This window comes from Cladosporium halotolerans, assembly GCF_011745625.1.
Source record: "Cladosporium halotolerans strain TM138-S3 chromosome Unknown Sca30, whole genome shotgun sequence".
NCBI classification, from domain to species: Eukaryota; Fungi; Ascomycota; class Dothideomycetes; order Cladosporiales; family Cladosporiaceae; genus Cladosporium; species Cladosporium halotolerans.
In genome coordinates this window covers 88,401-102,069 of record NW_027191481.1, presented here as the reverse complement: position 1 = coordinate 102,069, position 13,669 = coordinate 88,401, and the positions used below count along the sequence as shown (strand labels likewise).

Here is a 13,669-nt window from a genome sequence, read left to right as displayed (position 1 = left end):
GAGATGTCGCCATGTCGATGTAGATGCACATCGTCAACCACCACACGCGACTCGCGGGCGGCGTCTGTGGCTGGGGCGCTTCGCTGCTGCAAGTGTCGACGGCATCCCTGTCACCACCGCGCAGGCTTCTTGTTTTGCTCCGCAATGTGACGTACTGCCCGCCCGCCTGTGGCGTCACCTCTCACCCTGTCCGAATGCCTGCGTGGCCGACCCGGTGCATCGAATCCGACCCAGCCCTTCTATTCCCCTCTAGACCGCGCCGTGCTGGCTCACTCTACCTGCCTACCTTACTACCTCTCAAACACTATTCCCACCACCCTCCGCGCATAAACCCCAGAGCCTCCTCCACCTGCGACCACCTCTGGCATCCGACGCATATCTAAAGCCACCACTCCCCCCGTCGCAACTGGCCGGCACGCACACACACACACCCCACCCACCACAACTCCACCTCCGCCTCCGACATGGCCTCCAAACCCCAGGTGAACGGTGCGCCCAAGGCGAACGGCGTCACACCCAAGAAGGTCGCGCCCTCGCGAGCACCCGTCAAGAGAGCCGCACCCAACGCCAACCGCGCCGCCCAGAAAGCGCGCCCCGTGCAGAACAAGGCCGCCTCCGTCGCCGGCGGTGACCACTCCTCGTACGCCAACGGCGTCGGCGGCGCCTACGCCATCATGGCCTCGCGCATTGCCAACCGTGTCGCCGAGATGGCCGAGAGCATCACATTCGTCGAGCGGTAAGCGAAATTCATCCCACCTGCAAGCCACGTGACGACGGCATACTGATATCCACCCCTCCAGCCAAAAGCCCCAGCAGCAACAGCCGCAAGAAGTTGTGGAGAACGGCAAGAAGCAGCCGCGCAAGCTCGAGATGCGCCTGCCGAACAGCGGCAACGGCCAATCCATCTCCTTCTCCGCGCCCTTCCTCGACAACACGCTGCAGAAGATGCTGGCCCTGCAGAACCGCATGCTGAAGACGACCGCCGACCTGTCCAAGTCCGAGACCGTCGACGAGGCCGTCGTCAAGGAGCACGCCGCGCAGTCCGCCGAGCTGAGCCGTATCATCGCCATGATCTGCGCAGAGAAGGCGAGGCAGGGCTCTTGAGCGGGATCGTGATCTACCCCTTTCTTTTTTTTTTCGACCAAAGAGAAAATTATTCACGAGCGGGACGACGATCAGAAAAGATCTAGGGAGATGGAACACGGACCGTTCTTCTACTTCACGACGCCGCACGGGAGAAAGATCCACCTTTTCTTACATTTCTCGCCTTTTTTTTTATACGACGAATTGTATTTCTAAGCTTCTCTTTCCTACGCAAGGCGTTCCGACGCGATTGGGGGTCTTGTTCTTGTCTCGGTACGATGGGCTTAATTGACGAACATTGATAGCATTTACGAGAATACGCAAACGAAGACATTTTCTCACTTTAGTTCCGCTGCTGCCGGTTTCAATCTATGACAGCGTCCAATGGGTGCTATTCATCCCAGCATATTTTGAGAAGATTATTCACGCACGCCTTAACCACAGACCAAAATGACAGAACACGACCAACTAACATCCCGCATATCTTGCAAATGGCAACTTCATCGTTATACTATCCCCATAGGCAAATACCTGCTCAATCACTCGCATCTTGGACTGTGGGCTAGACGCTCTCAGAACACACCAAGAATCGTCAATAAAAAGCTGCCTTCTTCCTGCCTCCGAGAGATGCTTGTGATTGTCCCTCGTTTACTCAAGCTCACACTCATCACCTGAGACACCATTCTCCATGTGATTGTCCCTCGATTACTCAAGCTCACACTCATCACCTGAGACACCATTCTCCACACCTCACACGTAGTCAAGCACGAAAACCGAGACTCTTCTTGATACGAGTTCAAATTTCATTACAGTCATGCCACCATTATCCAAAAACCGGGCCCATTCCCACGTCACTCCCTCTCTCCATGAGTATACCCGTTCATTTCGTGTCTTTGATGATGAGGTCGTTCGCGCAGCCCTTTGTATCCCAGTCGGAAAAGAAAAGAAGAGAAAAAAAAAAAAATCCAGAAGATGCTCTGACGCCGGTGCCCATGTCGTGATACCGTCCGTACCCAAGCCTCCCAACGCCACGCTGAGAGCCATCGCCGTCACTGCTCGCAATGTAAAGAAAGAGCCGAGCCGAACTCAAACCGAAACCGAACCAAAAGAGAAAAACAAAAGAAAAAAAAAAGAATCCAAAGCACGCCGCCGAATCCACTCCAAACATCCACACCTCACATCTCCCCACGACTCCCCACCCTCGCAACCCTTCCTCCAAAAGCGCCCAAAAACCTCCTCTGCGCCGCCCTAGCCTCCCACCCCATCGGATCCCCGATCCCCACGCCCGTCGCCCCGTCCCCGCCACCGTTCCTCTCCTCCTCCTCGTCGACAAAAGTCCACTCCTCCTCCTCCTCCCCACCATCCTCGCCATCAAACCCGAACCCAGCCCCCTCCCCCTCCTCATTATCCTCCCACTCAACGCCCTTCTCTCCCGGCGCCCGCAGCCGCTTGCCCACCTTGCGCTTAACAAGGCGGCGCGCGTACTCCAGATCGCGGTAGAGAGCGCTGAGCGCAGTTTGAACACCGTTCTCGGCGCGGATGCGCGCGCCCAGCAGCGCGGCCTTGTCGCGGACGCGCGCGTCGTGCGTCGCGATCCAGAGCGCCTTGCCGAGGGCGTTGGGCGTCAGGTGGCGCAGGCGGAGGCCGACGCCGATGTCCTCGACGCGGGAGGCGAAGAAGAACTGGTCGCCGAAGAAAGGGCGGATGATGGTTGGGATGCCGGCGCGGAGGGAGGCGCCGGTGGTGCCGGCGCCGCCGTGGTGGACGGCGGCGTCGAGCTGGGCGAAGAGCCAGTCGTGAGGGGCGGAGGAGATCTGGAAGATGGAGGGCGGGAGGGGGATTTCGGGGGCGGTTTGCGGGGTGGTGGGGTCGAGGCGGTCGGACCAGCCTTTGGAGAGGATGCAGCGGACGTCGGCTTTGAGGACGGCGTCGACGATGTGCTGGGTCATGGCCTTGGAGTCGGAGACGACGACGGAGCCGAAGCCGATGTACACGAGCTTCATGTTGTCGGCGCGGGCCTTGGCGATGAAGGTGAGGAGGTCGGCGGGCGGGGTCCAGTCTTGCGCTTCGTCGAGGAACCAGTAGCCCGTGATGTGGACCCAGGCGCTGAAGTCGAGGGGCGGGGCGACGACGTTGGGCGAGAAGTTGTATAGGAAGGGCACTTCGTTCTGCCGCATTGCGCCGATGCTCGTGTTGCGGATGCCGAGGGTCCTGCGCCGCCAGCTGTTAATCTGCCGGGCCGTCAACTGCCAGAAGACGTTGTTGAAGACCGTGTAGGTGCCGATGTTGTAGTTTCCTCCGAACTTCGATGCAAGCGGCGCGAAAGCGTGCGGGTATGCTCTTGTCTTGGTCCATGGCATTGTAAATGCGCGGAAGTACGGGATACCAAGCGCCTCAGCGATATGAATGCCGGCCATGGCAGACGGGCTCTCAATGAGCACCTCACTGCCTTGGCACGCCTCCCATGCGCTGACAAGAAGATCGTCGAGCCAGCCGCGGAACTTCGAATTCGTCTCCGAGATAAACTTGGGAGTGAACATGCCGTACTCGACGCACAAAGCCATGAGCTCCGCAGGGTTTCCTCCAACAGGCGCAAAGTCGATCCCATGCTTGCGGATCCACGGCTCGAACTCAGCGTGCGTGGCAATCTTAGGATGATGTCCATCAGCAATGAGGCCCTTGCAGAGAGCGATGTACGGCTGGACGTCGCCGCGCGACCCTATCGTCAGACAAGTGACACGCATCGGCTCCTTCGGCTTGAAATCCAGCATGGACGCATTGCCGTCGTCGAACAGGATCGGCGGGCCGTCATCAGAAACATCCTTCAGCTCGGCGCGTGAGGCAAGATCCCCCTCATTGCGCGCCTGCTGCAAGAGCTCGTTCTCAGCAGCAGCAACCTCCGCATCCATCGCCTCCTGCTCGGTCAGAAAAGCCGCATCGTCAACATCTCCGACCGCTTGCAGCGCTCTCAGAACATCGACAACGCAGAAGTCGCGGTCGTCCGCCTTCGAGAATTCGAAAAAGAGCTCCTCGTGCCCCTTGATCACCAAGACCATAGCGTACGCTCCGAGCCGGTAACCGTTCATCTTGCCCACGTTCAGAATATCCCTCAGCGGAATCACCATCTTGGAGCTGATGCCTGCGATAAGACTACGATAGCAGAAGTAGCTCGTGCCTAGGTATATCTTTCCCAGCAGCGGGAGGACGCGGTACAGCGCGCAGCCGTGCGAAGACACCAGCTGCTCGGACTCGGGCAGGGAGAAGTGCTTGCGGAAGCTGCGCGTCTTCTCCTCGATCTCTTCCTCTTGCAGGGCGTCCTCGGGCGGGAGGCCTTCGGAGGTGACGTAGGAGCGCCGTCCGCCGGCGAGAGCGCCAGAGACCTTCTCGTAGTAGATGCCTGGGCTGCTGCTGAGGGTGTTGACGACGCGTTTGCTTTGGTCGCGCACGTAGCTGGCCATTTTGGTCGCCGAGAGCAGGGGCGTCGCTATGGGGCGCGAAGGGCGAGGGGCGATGGTGCTGGTCGATTCGTGTGGTTTTGAGCCGTCTGATTTCTCGCGACGGGCTACAGTGTCGTTGCTCTTACGGCTGTGAGGGCTTTCGCCATCGCCGAGAGTTTGATCGGTGTGTGTACGGGTCGGCGGTTGTACGCGGATGCGGCCGCTGCCAACACTGTTCGATCGAGATGCTTCATCCAGCTCTTCTCTGATACGCTCAGCGGAAGACTCAGACTCAGTACGTCTGGGTGCCGGCATTCTGAGAGTCGGCGCACGGAAAGCGTTGTCTCCCGTCAGCATTTGGCTGGCGGACATGTCGCTATCTGCGGGCCCGACCGAGGGCGAACTCATCGGATGCTCGATCGTAGTAGCGAACGAATCCGTTGACTGATGTGTCGAAGGGGAGGTCGGAACCTGAGAGAAATCACCTGTATCCGCTCGAGGGCGAGCGTCCCGGCCGCGATCATCGTCCAAAATAGGTCGGTCAATGCTAGGGCGAGACGTCTCCAAACTCGCGCGTCCAAACTCCCCACTGCTCCTTGGACTTCTCGATGCAGGCACAGACAGCGGTGAGAGCGTCTTCCGCACGTTCTCCTCCACACAAGGCGCCGGTGAAGTTGACAAGCGAGGGGACCGCGACTGATTGGCCGGCGTACTCCTCTTACCGGAGCCAGATTGTCTGCTTGCAGGCTCGGCGACATCTTGAACGCCATCCTCAACACCCTGCTTCACTTCATTGTCTTCCGTCAGCACACTCAGCAAACGCAGAGCGTCCTCGCCGTGGTCATGGAACGTGAAAAAGTATTCCTCGATGGCAAAAGCGTCCGCGCCGTCGATAGTGGAGACCTTGACGGTATCGGCCCCGTCGACGAAAGGGGCTGCCTCGACATTGATGATGTTCCTGATCGGGAGAGAGATCTTGACGCTGTCTCCGTCGTTATGGCTGCGGAAGATGACCCTTTGCAATTGCTTGACCCACTCCTTCGCGTTCGTCGAACTGTCCGCCTTGAAGTAGTATGTACGAGTTTCGGTCGTGACAGTGAAGTAAGGCGTATCCTTGTTGGTTTTGCCCTTCTCTGGTGCGAGAGTTGCAGTGATAGCAAAGCGAAGATCGATGCTTCCATGAGGAAAGTAGAGATGCGAGGCGTCCTTGTAGTAAGACAGAACGTCACCCTTCAACTGGAACCAGAATCTAGAATAGCGAGGATCACGCTTACCCTGCTTCGCCATATATCCAGACTTCAGCACAACGCCTCTCCTGCGAAGGTAGGCGTAGTAGCAGAGGTGCTTCGACGTCACGTACAGGTGGCCCTGCAAGAGCGCTTTCTCCAAGTACCAGCACGACCAGACGGCCAGAACCTCCTCGGGCTCCGGGAGGTCAAAGATATCCGCGACGGCTTTCACGAGCCTCGCTCCCTTCTCTACCGGCTGCGACTCGTCTTTGCTCTTCCGGCGAATCGATCCCGTCGAAGTCTCCATTTCCGCATCGGCCTGTGCCTGTAGCTTGCGCTCGATCAGCGGCGTATCATCGCGCGCGCGTTCTCCTCCTGCGCTCGCAGGCCGCTCTGGTACATCCTGTGCCGTCTCCCGCGGAGGGAGAAATTGTGACTGCGACATGGCGTCCTGCGACTCGGACTCAGCGCGCTTGCGGCGAGGCTTCAGCAGCGGGCGGAGGATCTTGTTGTCCGAGAATTTCCTCGAGGGCACTGCTCCAACATCCTGCGCAGCATCGTCGCCCTGCTGCTGCTTGTAGTCCTCCTGCTCGACATCAGAGTCACTCTCCGTAGCCTCCTCGAGCTTCGCCTTGGTGCCCGCCTGCGAGAAGACGCCCAAGATGCTCTTCTGGAACACAGCCTTGTCGGCCGCTTCGCCTTGCTCTTCCTCATCCTCCTCGTCCGTGCCGTCTTCAAAGCGCGCCGGTAGCGGAACGCTTGATCTCATTTTCCCAGGCGATACGCTGTACTGCTGCAAGTTCACCCGCCTGCGCTCTTGCATCTGGGCGCGCAGGGCCGGCGAGGCGGCGCCGGGTGACTGGGAAGAAGCCATGACTGGCTAGGGCCGCGTGGCAACGGCAGAGTATGGGTAGCAAGTAATCAAGTGAGTGTGTGATGGGGGGAATCCGTGTAGCGGTTCGGGAACGGCGCAGGGCCGCTTGCTTGCTGGCTCGCTTCTGGGGATTTGTGACAATTGCGTTGAAGTGATTGTCCGCGGTTCGATGATGTGATCTTTTCTCCTACCTCGCGGACATGGTGCCGGCGATCTAGGTAGCGTCCTAGGCAGCTAGGCAGCAGAGCGCCCGGGGCTCCGGTGTGCTGGCGGTGGATAACTGGGCGATGGAGTGCCTGACCTGACCTGGAGGCTCGGGGACTGGTTAGCTGTGTTCGCCGAAAGGACTCGGCGACGGCGGATGCACGAGACAAAGAGCACGCGAGGCAAGTGGCAGTGGTCAAGAGGAGTTGCGTAGCGGCAGCCTGACCGGCGACAAAAAGTCACGTCGAGGTATGCACCGAACGTGATTTGGTCGCGCGTTGCGTGCAGGCAGGGTTGGGTTAGGTTGGCTCGGTTGGTTGACTTCGCTACAAGGTCATGCATCAACCCGACGCCCGCGGTCGGGCCGCGCTGAATCACATGCCGACGTTGATGGCAGCCTCAGCAGCTCAACCACGCTGCAGCGACACGTGCTTGTGTGTATCGTACGAAAAGAGACAGGGAATTCGTCTGATTAATGGCATTTGCACTGGTACTCAAGAGGACGCTCACTCGTACGGAGATGTAATAAGGTTATCAATTGATCTGCATGCTACACATGATCACTAGCGAAGTTGGCTGCTTCTAGAAGCCGTTACTTAGTTACAGTCCGTCTGGCCTAGGGCATGAGCCAGCAAATGCCCAGTACGGCCTCTCGTAACCCGTCACAATCTGATATGCGTTGCTCAAACTCGTTTACTTGGCCTTGGCGAGGCCGACGGCGTTGTTGCCGACATCGTAGACGGAGTAGTATTTCCTGAGGAAAGCGTCACCCAGGATGGCGAGCGGGCCAGCCGGCTCCGGGATGTCAAAGCCCATGAAGGAGCTGATGCAGCTGCCCTGAACCTCAAGGATGTAGTCGTAGGGACCGATGGTGAAGTTGTGGCCGGTGAGGGTGAAGGTGAGGTCGGGGAGAGAGTCACGCTTCTCGCACTCGACGGTGTACTGGCCGTTGTAAGACTTCTTCGCACCAATCTCCTTGTTGAGAAGCTCAGCAAGAGTGGAGGGAAGGGCGATGAGGGAAGTGCCAGTGTCGAGGATGGCACCGGTGCTGTCCAGCGAAGCAGACTGGTCACCAAAGGTGATGGTGTCGAGGTCGACCTCCCAGTAGGCCTTGCGGCGGAGAGGGATCTTGGTCATCTCGCCGGTGTAGTGGTCCTTGTTGATGCCACCGAACATGGCCTCGCTCTCGGCGCTCTCGTCGTTGGTGTCGCTGAGGTAGAAGCCGAACACGGGCTCGTCCAGCAGACCCTGGTCGATCATGTTGTAGAACGGCGGGGGAATGCCGTTGACGGAGATGGTGTCGTAGCCAAGACCCATGATGCCGTCGAAGCGGCCAAAGGCGAAGGCAAGACCGGGCTCGGAAGTGGCCTCGGCGAACAGCTGGTTCTTGACCTTGAGGTCGCCAATCTGAACGGTATCCTGGCTGACGTAGCCCTCGAGGCTGCCAGAGCCATACCTGATGGCAAAGTCGGAGCCGTTCTTCTTGTAGGTAGACGACTCGCTGTGGTCGTACTTGCTGTGGAGGTAGCAAGCGATGGAGCCGCAGTCACGGCTGGGGACCCACAAGTTGGAGCTACCGGTGTCCAAAACGACCTTGAACTCTTGCGGAGGAGTGCCAATGGCGATCTCAGAGAAGTACTGAGCGTTGAGGAAGTTGCTGACGGCAACCGGGTGGCCCTTCTCGGGCTTGATGGAGGTGTCCTTGAACATCTCGTCGGCGTGGCCCTGGGGACGGATGCCCATGTACTTCTGGCCGAGCGCCTCCATGTGGTCGCCAATGTTGGCGCCCTCCTGTGATGCTGTCAGTTGCTGACGCCGATTGCCACCAATCCGATGGGCGAAGAGTCAGACGAGGGAGCTTACCAGCTGCTTGGACAGCGGGACCTTCTTCAGCGGCATCTTGTGCACGCCGGCAGAGGCGGTGCCAGCCGCAATGGCGGTGGCGAGGAATGCGGTTCCCTTCATGATTGCAGTGATGGGGATGTGATGGTGTTGGAGTGATGGATGAGGCCGAGGTGGTGCGAGAGGATGAGAGCGACAGAGCTCGCGCCCAGACGCCGCAGCTGGTGCCTGGCAACGGGGCGCGCGCTCGGGCGCATCACCCACGTCATCCCAAGACCAAAGCCCGCATTCTCCGCGCAATCGAGCGCTACCGTCCACCACTAGCCACAATCATCCGTCCCGTTATCGCGTGACCTTGTTGGTTCGTCACATGATGCGACGCTGGCGCGGCTGGCCACCAGGAGTACCTACTGCAGTCCTGGGAGGGCGGCTGGACCAGATACGGCCCTCGCCTCAGGCACAGGCGGTTGCAGTGGCCGGGTGGCGTCTCCTGCAGCCGCGGTACAACTCAACCACGCCACGCCAGCACCCGTCATGGACGCATTGGGCTCGGTCGGCATCTGATAAGGCCCTTCCTGTGGTGTGGCCTACGGAGGATACGAGGATACCTCGACTGACATCCAACTGGCCTACAGCAACGTCCATAGAGGTAGTGCCGCCTGCAGGCTTGACTTCACTCTAGGCTATTCGAGGCTCACCAAGGACGGCGCGCTGTGGCCCTGTTCTGTCACCGTCGTAGTCGGAGAGGTGTACAATGCATGTATCTCGGGTTGCGCTGAGGAATCGATGCGCCACTGCTTCCATACTTCGTGGATGCGCGCAAGGTACACGGCAGCTCCGTGTCGAGTTGTCATCTGGTATGTGTTCGGACGGCGACGAAGGTTGACCTTCTCTCGTCTTGATAGCGCTCGCAAGCTTCCAGGCAGAAGAGCGTTCAACCGCTCCTCGTCGAATCGCTTCTCGTCAAGGTCAGCTGCAGGCTTAGCGCCCGCTGAAGCGACGCACTCTCATGAGGTAGATTTCGCACGTGTTTGTAACTGCATCCTGCTCGCAAGACATACACTCGTCTGTTGCAAGAGTCTCGTCGACATTCTCTCACCCGCCCCTCGACCAAGCTTGGGATGCCAACACCTGCGACAGCACCAATTTCTATCAGGGTCTCACAGCCCACGCCCTGAGGCTCTCACAGGTCTTCGTTACACGACGCAAGCCTCTGCCAGTCCATGTCTGCCGTCAATCAGTGCTACATGCTACATGCTGTCGGTCCTTCTTGGCTACAGCCTGTCGGCGCTGGTGAAGCACACGGGGCGAAGTCATTGGCTCTGAGGTCCCTGGCCTTCGCTGATGGCGCAGCGCCTTTAACATACGGCAAGACGTGTGTCAATCAGCACTCGTACGCGCGACAATCGTTATAAGCATTTCAGCGAATTGGCGTGCACGCCTCTCCACGTTCTGGTGCGCGCCTCCTTACCATCCTCTTTCGGGCGCCCGTGAAACAGCGATGCGGTAACTGAGCTGGACATCTTGGACACGGCAAACCGCGCGTGGCCTGATGGTCCGACGAGAGGCCTTCCTTTCCCGATCCTCACCGCTGCGTGTCATTTCAAGGAGCGAACTCTGTTGAGTGTTGGGTTGAGAGCCTCAGGGACGACTACTCTTCGAGCGGTCTATGGTAGGAGGATGTCTGCGCGCTCGCGCTGATATCCAAGCCTGGTAATGCCATGGTGTCTCTTCTCAGGTGGAGGCGACCGATACGCCACGAGCGAACGGCTACTGCATGAAGACTGCGCCGTGTATGCCTGCACCGGTCCATGTGATGGTCGTTGAAGCGAAGTGGGTGTGTTGAACGACAGGCAAATCATGTCCCAGCGCCCGTCCACGCCGCTACCCCACAACCCTTGCATGCCAGACCTAACGTTAATTCGGACCTTAAAGCGTTTTTGCTCCCTTGCCTGCGCGGCGCCCCGGTAAGGTATCTATTGTTGTGATGCCCTCCCTTCCCATTGTCTTTTCCCTCGCTCCTTTCTGGATGTAACACACAGCCGCCCACACTCTTTCGCGCCCGTCGCCGCCGCCCCGCGCTCGCCATGAGCTCCTACGTCTGGGCAACCCGATGCATTCCCGCCTTTAGCATCTGCGCCGTCGCCGTCCTACTCGTCCTGGCATTGGTCGTTCAGCCGTACGGAAGGGAAGAGGAGGGCAAGCACAATGGAGAGACGACGTGGGCGCAGCTGGTCCTCAGCTGGTACACCGTTCTGCTGCACATAATGTCTATTGCATTCCCGCTTCGCGTTTGTTGGTCGATGATCGATATGATCCGCCGGATGAGAGACGCCAATGCGGCCATGCCGAGCACCAGGCGACAGAGGGTCGCCAGCATTAAGAACGACGAAGGCGACTTCACCTTCCCCGTTCCATTGTTCGTCATTATAATCCCGGCCTACAAGGAAGAGGTGGAAACACTGGAGATGACGTTGCGGGTTCTGGCTTCGCATTCGCAGGCGCGGCACTGCTACCACGTAGGTCATATGCCCTTGCATGGATGGTGGGTTGAAGAACGATCCTCTACATCGAGCAGTCCATGGCACTACCGAGCCGCGAGGCTGATTTCGTGCAGATCTACCTTGCAATGGAGGAGAAGGAAGACAAGGCCGACTTCAAGGCCCAGAATCTCATTGGGACATTCAAGCAATCTTTCTACAAGATGAGCTACACGATGCACCCAGCGAACATCCCGGGCGAAGCCCAGGGCAAGAGCAGTAACGAAAGCTGGGCAGGTAAACAGGCCAGCAAAGATTACCCAGATGCTGCTCAAAAAGCGAATATCATCATGACGACCATGGACGGTTGGTCAACTCGTGGATCACCGAATCGATCATTTGCTGACCTCAGGCAGCGGACACACATCTCTCGTCTCGTTATTTCCAACAAATCGCTCGCATGCACACGGAGTACGCCGAGACGAACGAATCGACCATCTACGTTCCGCCTCTCGTTTTCGATCGCAACTTGCATCGCGTGCCCATCTCTGTCCGCACAGCAGATATGATGTGGGCTGGCGCCGGATTGTCCAGTCTTTACCAAGGCTCCAGGGTTTGCATCCCGACTTCCGTTTATTCGTTGCCCATGACATTGGTGGAGCACGTTGGCGGTTGGGACACCGGCCCCGGCGCCATTGGCGAAGACATGCACATGTACCTCAAGTGCTTCTTTTCTCTTGCTGGTAACCTCAAAGTTCAAATAGTGTATTCCGCAGCCAGCCAGTGCAACGTCAGCAGCGACGTCAAAGGCCTCAAAGGCTATTTCGACGGCTTGAGAGCACGCTACAGGCAAGCCCTGCGACACATGTGGGGGTCACTCGACACCGGCTATGCGATCAGAGAATCTGTGAAGATGGCCAGTCGCCACCGACTAGCCAACACGCCACCGGCAGAGCTGCCTCTGAGCGCCTCGAAGTCAGTCTTCAATCTCATCCGGCGGTCGGGAGCCCTCGCACTAACGTACTGTAGCGCGAACTGGTCAGCGTTCTACTCCTCCACAGGGCTGCACAAGTCCCTCATCCCCCGGCTCGCCGAAACCGAGCGCGCCCCGCCCAAAACCATCAACAAAACCAACCTGCTCACCCTCTACCACCGCCTGTTCGAAGCGCACTTCCTCCCCTCTCACCTCGCCGTCATCCTCACAGTCTCGAGCATCTACGATTTCTGCCACCCCTCCCACCTGGTCCCCAGCGTCCTGCACTGGGCCCTCGACTTCTCCGGTTGGTGTCGCCTGGCCGGCTTCTGCCTCATGATGTGCTACTTCTACCTCTACGCGCACTACCACCACCTGTGCCTCGGCCTGCGCCAGGAGGAGATGCGCCGCGCGGGCCTGCTCGAGGACATGGCGGACCACGACGGCTTCAGCACCAAGGTCTTTCAGGTTGCGGGCATCTTCGAGGCCGCGCTGTTCCCCATCGGCGGCTTCGTCTTCGGCGCCATCCCCGCCATGCACGCCGAGATCAGCCACCTGTTCACCGACCGCCTGACGTACGTCGTCAGCTTGAAGCCGCAGCTGGCTGTCAAGAAGCTGACGGGCATGACGACGCCTTGATTGATTTTGGTCGCTGGGAGGCGCGGGTTCTCTGCGCCTTTGACGAGTATGGGTTATGTTCTTTTCTTATCTCGATACTTTTTTTTTCTCTGGTCCTTCGTATCATCTTCCAGTGCGGAGCATTCGGCCGTGAGAGCCTAGCGCATATCAGATATAGTTCCCTGCATCTTGATCGATTGAGTGACAGGCCTTGCTAAAGGAGTAGCTCTCAAGAGCATGGTGCAATATAATGCAAAATTACCAGGCAATTCCTCTAAGATCTCTCATTGCTGCCTGCCCCAAACTGCTCTCTATTACCGTTCTTCGAGCTTCCAATAACGCCAACTTCAACGCGTCTCAATGCATCGTTGATCAACGCCAAGACTGACACAAACATCAGCGTCGCGCGGATTCGAGCCAATGGGACAAGAGCAGGCGGTGATCTGAGGCCTGAGGATGAACCGACTGCGACGCGTGATATTGCTGAGCGCCAGAATTGACCAGCTGCCCAGCTGTCTTTCTTCATATCAATCACCATATTTATCCCCGAGGTTTGAGGCTCTGTGGCTCATGTACAAGCCATGGTCAAAGCAATACCTCGCCTCCTCGTATCCCGGCAGCGGCATCATCCTCAATCCTCAGAATGCGGTCGTGACAGAACAAAACACCGCAAGTCACGCCCTGGCGATGATTAATATGTCCAATCAATACCAGCCCGCCCAGCAAAGACCACAGTCCGCCGCATTCCTCCACGAATGGCAAGCCCTCTCCACAGACGCCGCAAATGCTTGATCCTCCAAACCCTAACGCCAACGCGTGCCGGCGAGCCGCCTTTGGCTTCTCTGTACGTACAGAGATCTGCAAGCAGACGAGGGCGGGAAAGCCTTCAACCATCAAGCGGCCTCTCTTTCCCCCAGCTTTTCCAACGA

General features: G+C 58.4%; 4 protein-coding genes across 4 annotated transcripts; 2 read left to right on the top strand and 2 right to left on the bottom strand.

Moving 5' to 3' along the window:
- The first annotated feature begins 24 nt into the window (after positions 1 to 24).
- On the top strand, positions 25 to 1,429 carry WHR41_07366 (uncharacterized protein). Its single transcript, XM_069375971.1, has 2 exons — positions 25 to 736; positions 801 to 1,429. The coding sequence occupies exons 1-2, from the start codon at positions 465 to 467 to the stop codon at positions 1,102 to 1,104; spliced, it is 576 nt and encodes a 191-aa protein (XP_069227086.1). The 5' UTR covers positions 25 to 464; the 3' UTR covers positions 1,105 to 1,429.
- Positions 1,430 to 2,258: 829 nt separating this feature from the next.
- On the bottom strand, positions 2,259 to 6,623 carry WHR41_07365 (uncharacterized protein; the record flags this gene model as incomplete). The annotated part of the gene is made up of 1 exon (XM_069375970.1): positions 2,259 to 6,623. The coding sequence occupies one exon, from the start codon at positions 6,621 to 6,623 to the stop codon at positions 2,259 to 2,261; it is 4,365 nt and encodes a 1,454-aa protein (XP_069227089.1).
- Positions 6,624 to 7,340: 717 nt separating this feature from the next.
- pep2 (Vacuolar protease A) lies at positions 7,341 to 8,853 on the bottom strand. Its single transcript, XM_069375969.1, has 2 exons — positions 8,691 to 8,853; positions 7,341 to 8,618 (listed from the first exon to the last, which is right to left on the bottom strand). Exons 1-2 carry the CDS (start codon positions 8,790 to 8,792, stop codon positions 7,521 to 7,523), a joined length of 1,200 nt encoding a protein of 399 aa, XP_069227088.1. The 5' UTR covers positions 8,793 to 8,853; the 3' UTR covers positions 7,341 to 7,520.
- A 763-nt stretch (positions 8,854 to 9,616) lies between these two features.
- On the top strand, positions 9,617 to 13,009 carry WHR41_07363 (uncharacterized protein). The gene is made up of 4 exons (XM_069375968.1): positions 9,617 to 11,188; positions 11,287 to 11,515; positions 11,566 to 12,124; positions 12,179 to 13,009. The coding sequence occupies exons 1-4, from the start codon at positions 10,757 to 10,759 to the stop codon at positions 12,759 to 12,761; spliced, it is 1,803 nt and encodes a 600-aa protein (XP_069227091.1). The 5' UTR covers positions 9,617 to 10,756; the 3' UTR covers positions 12,762 to 13,009.
- Positions 13,010 to 13,669: the final 660 nt, after the last annotated feature.

Coding starts and splice junctions, on each gene's coding strand:
- WHR41_07366 (XM_069375971.1), top strand. CDS start 465: ATGGCCTCCAAACCCCAGGTGAACGGTGCGCCCAAGGCGAACGGCGTC. Junction 737..800: donor AGCATCACATTCGTCGAGCG/GTAAGCGAAATT, acceptor CCACCCCTCCAG/CCAAAAGCCCCAGCAGCAAC.
- pep2 (XM_069375969.1), bottom strand. CDS start 8,792: ATGAAGGGAACCGCATTCCTCGCCACCGCCATTGCGGCTGGCACCGCC. Junction 8,619..8,690: donor TCCCGCTGTCCAAGCAGCTG/GTAAGCTCCCTC, acceptor ACAGCATCACAG/GAGGGCGCCAACATTGGCGA.
- WHR41_07363 (XM_069375968.1), top strand. CDS start 10,757: ATGAGCTCCTACGTCTGGGCAACCCGATGCATTCCCGCCTTTAGCATC. Junction 11,189..11,286: donor AGGCGCGGCACTGCTACCAC/GTAGGTCATATG, acceptor GATTTCGTGCAG/ATCTACCTTGCAATGGAGGA. Junction 11,516..11,565: donor CATCATGACGACCATGGACG/GTTGGTCAACTC, acceptor GACCTCAGGCAG/CGGACACACATCTCTCGTCT.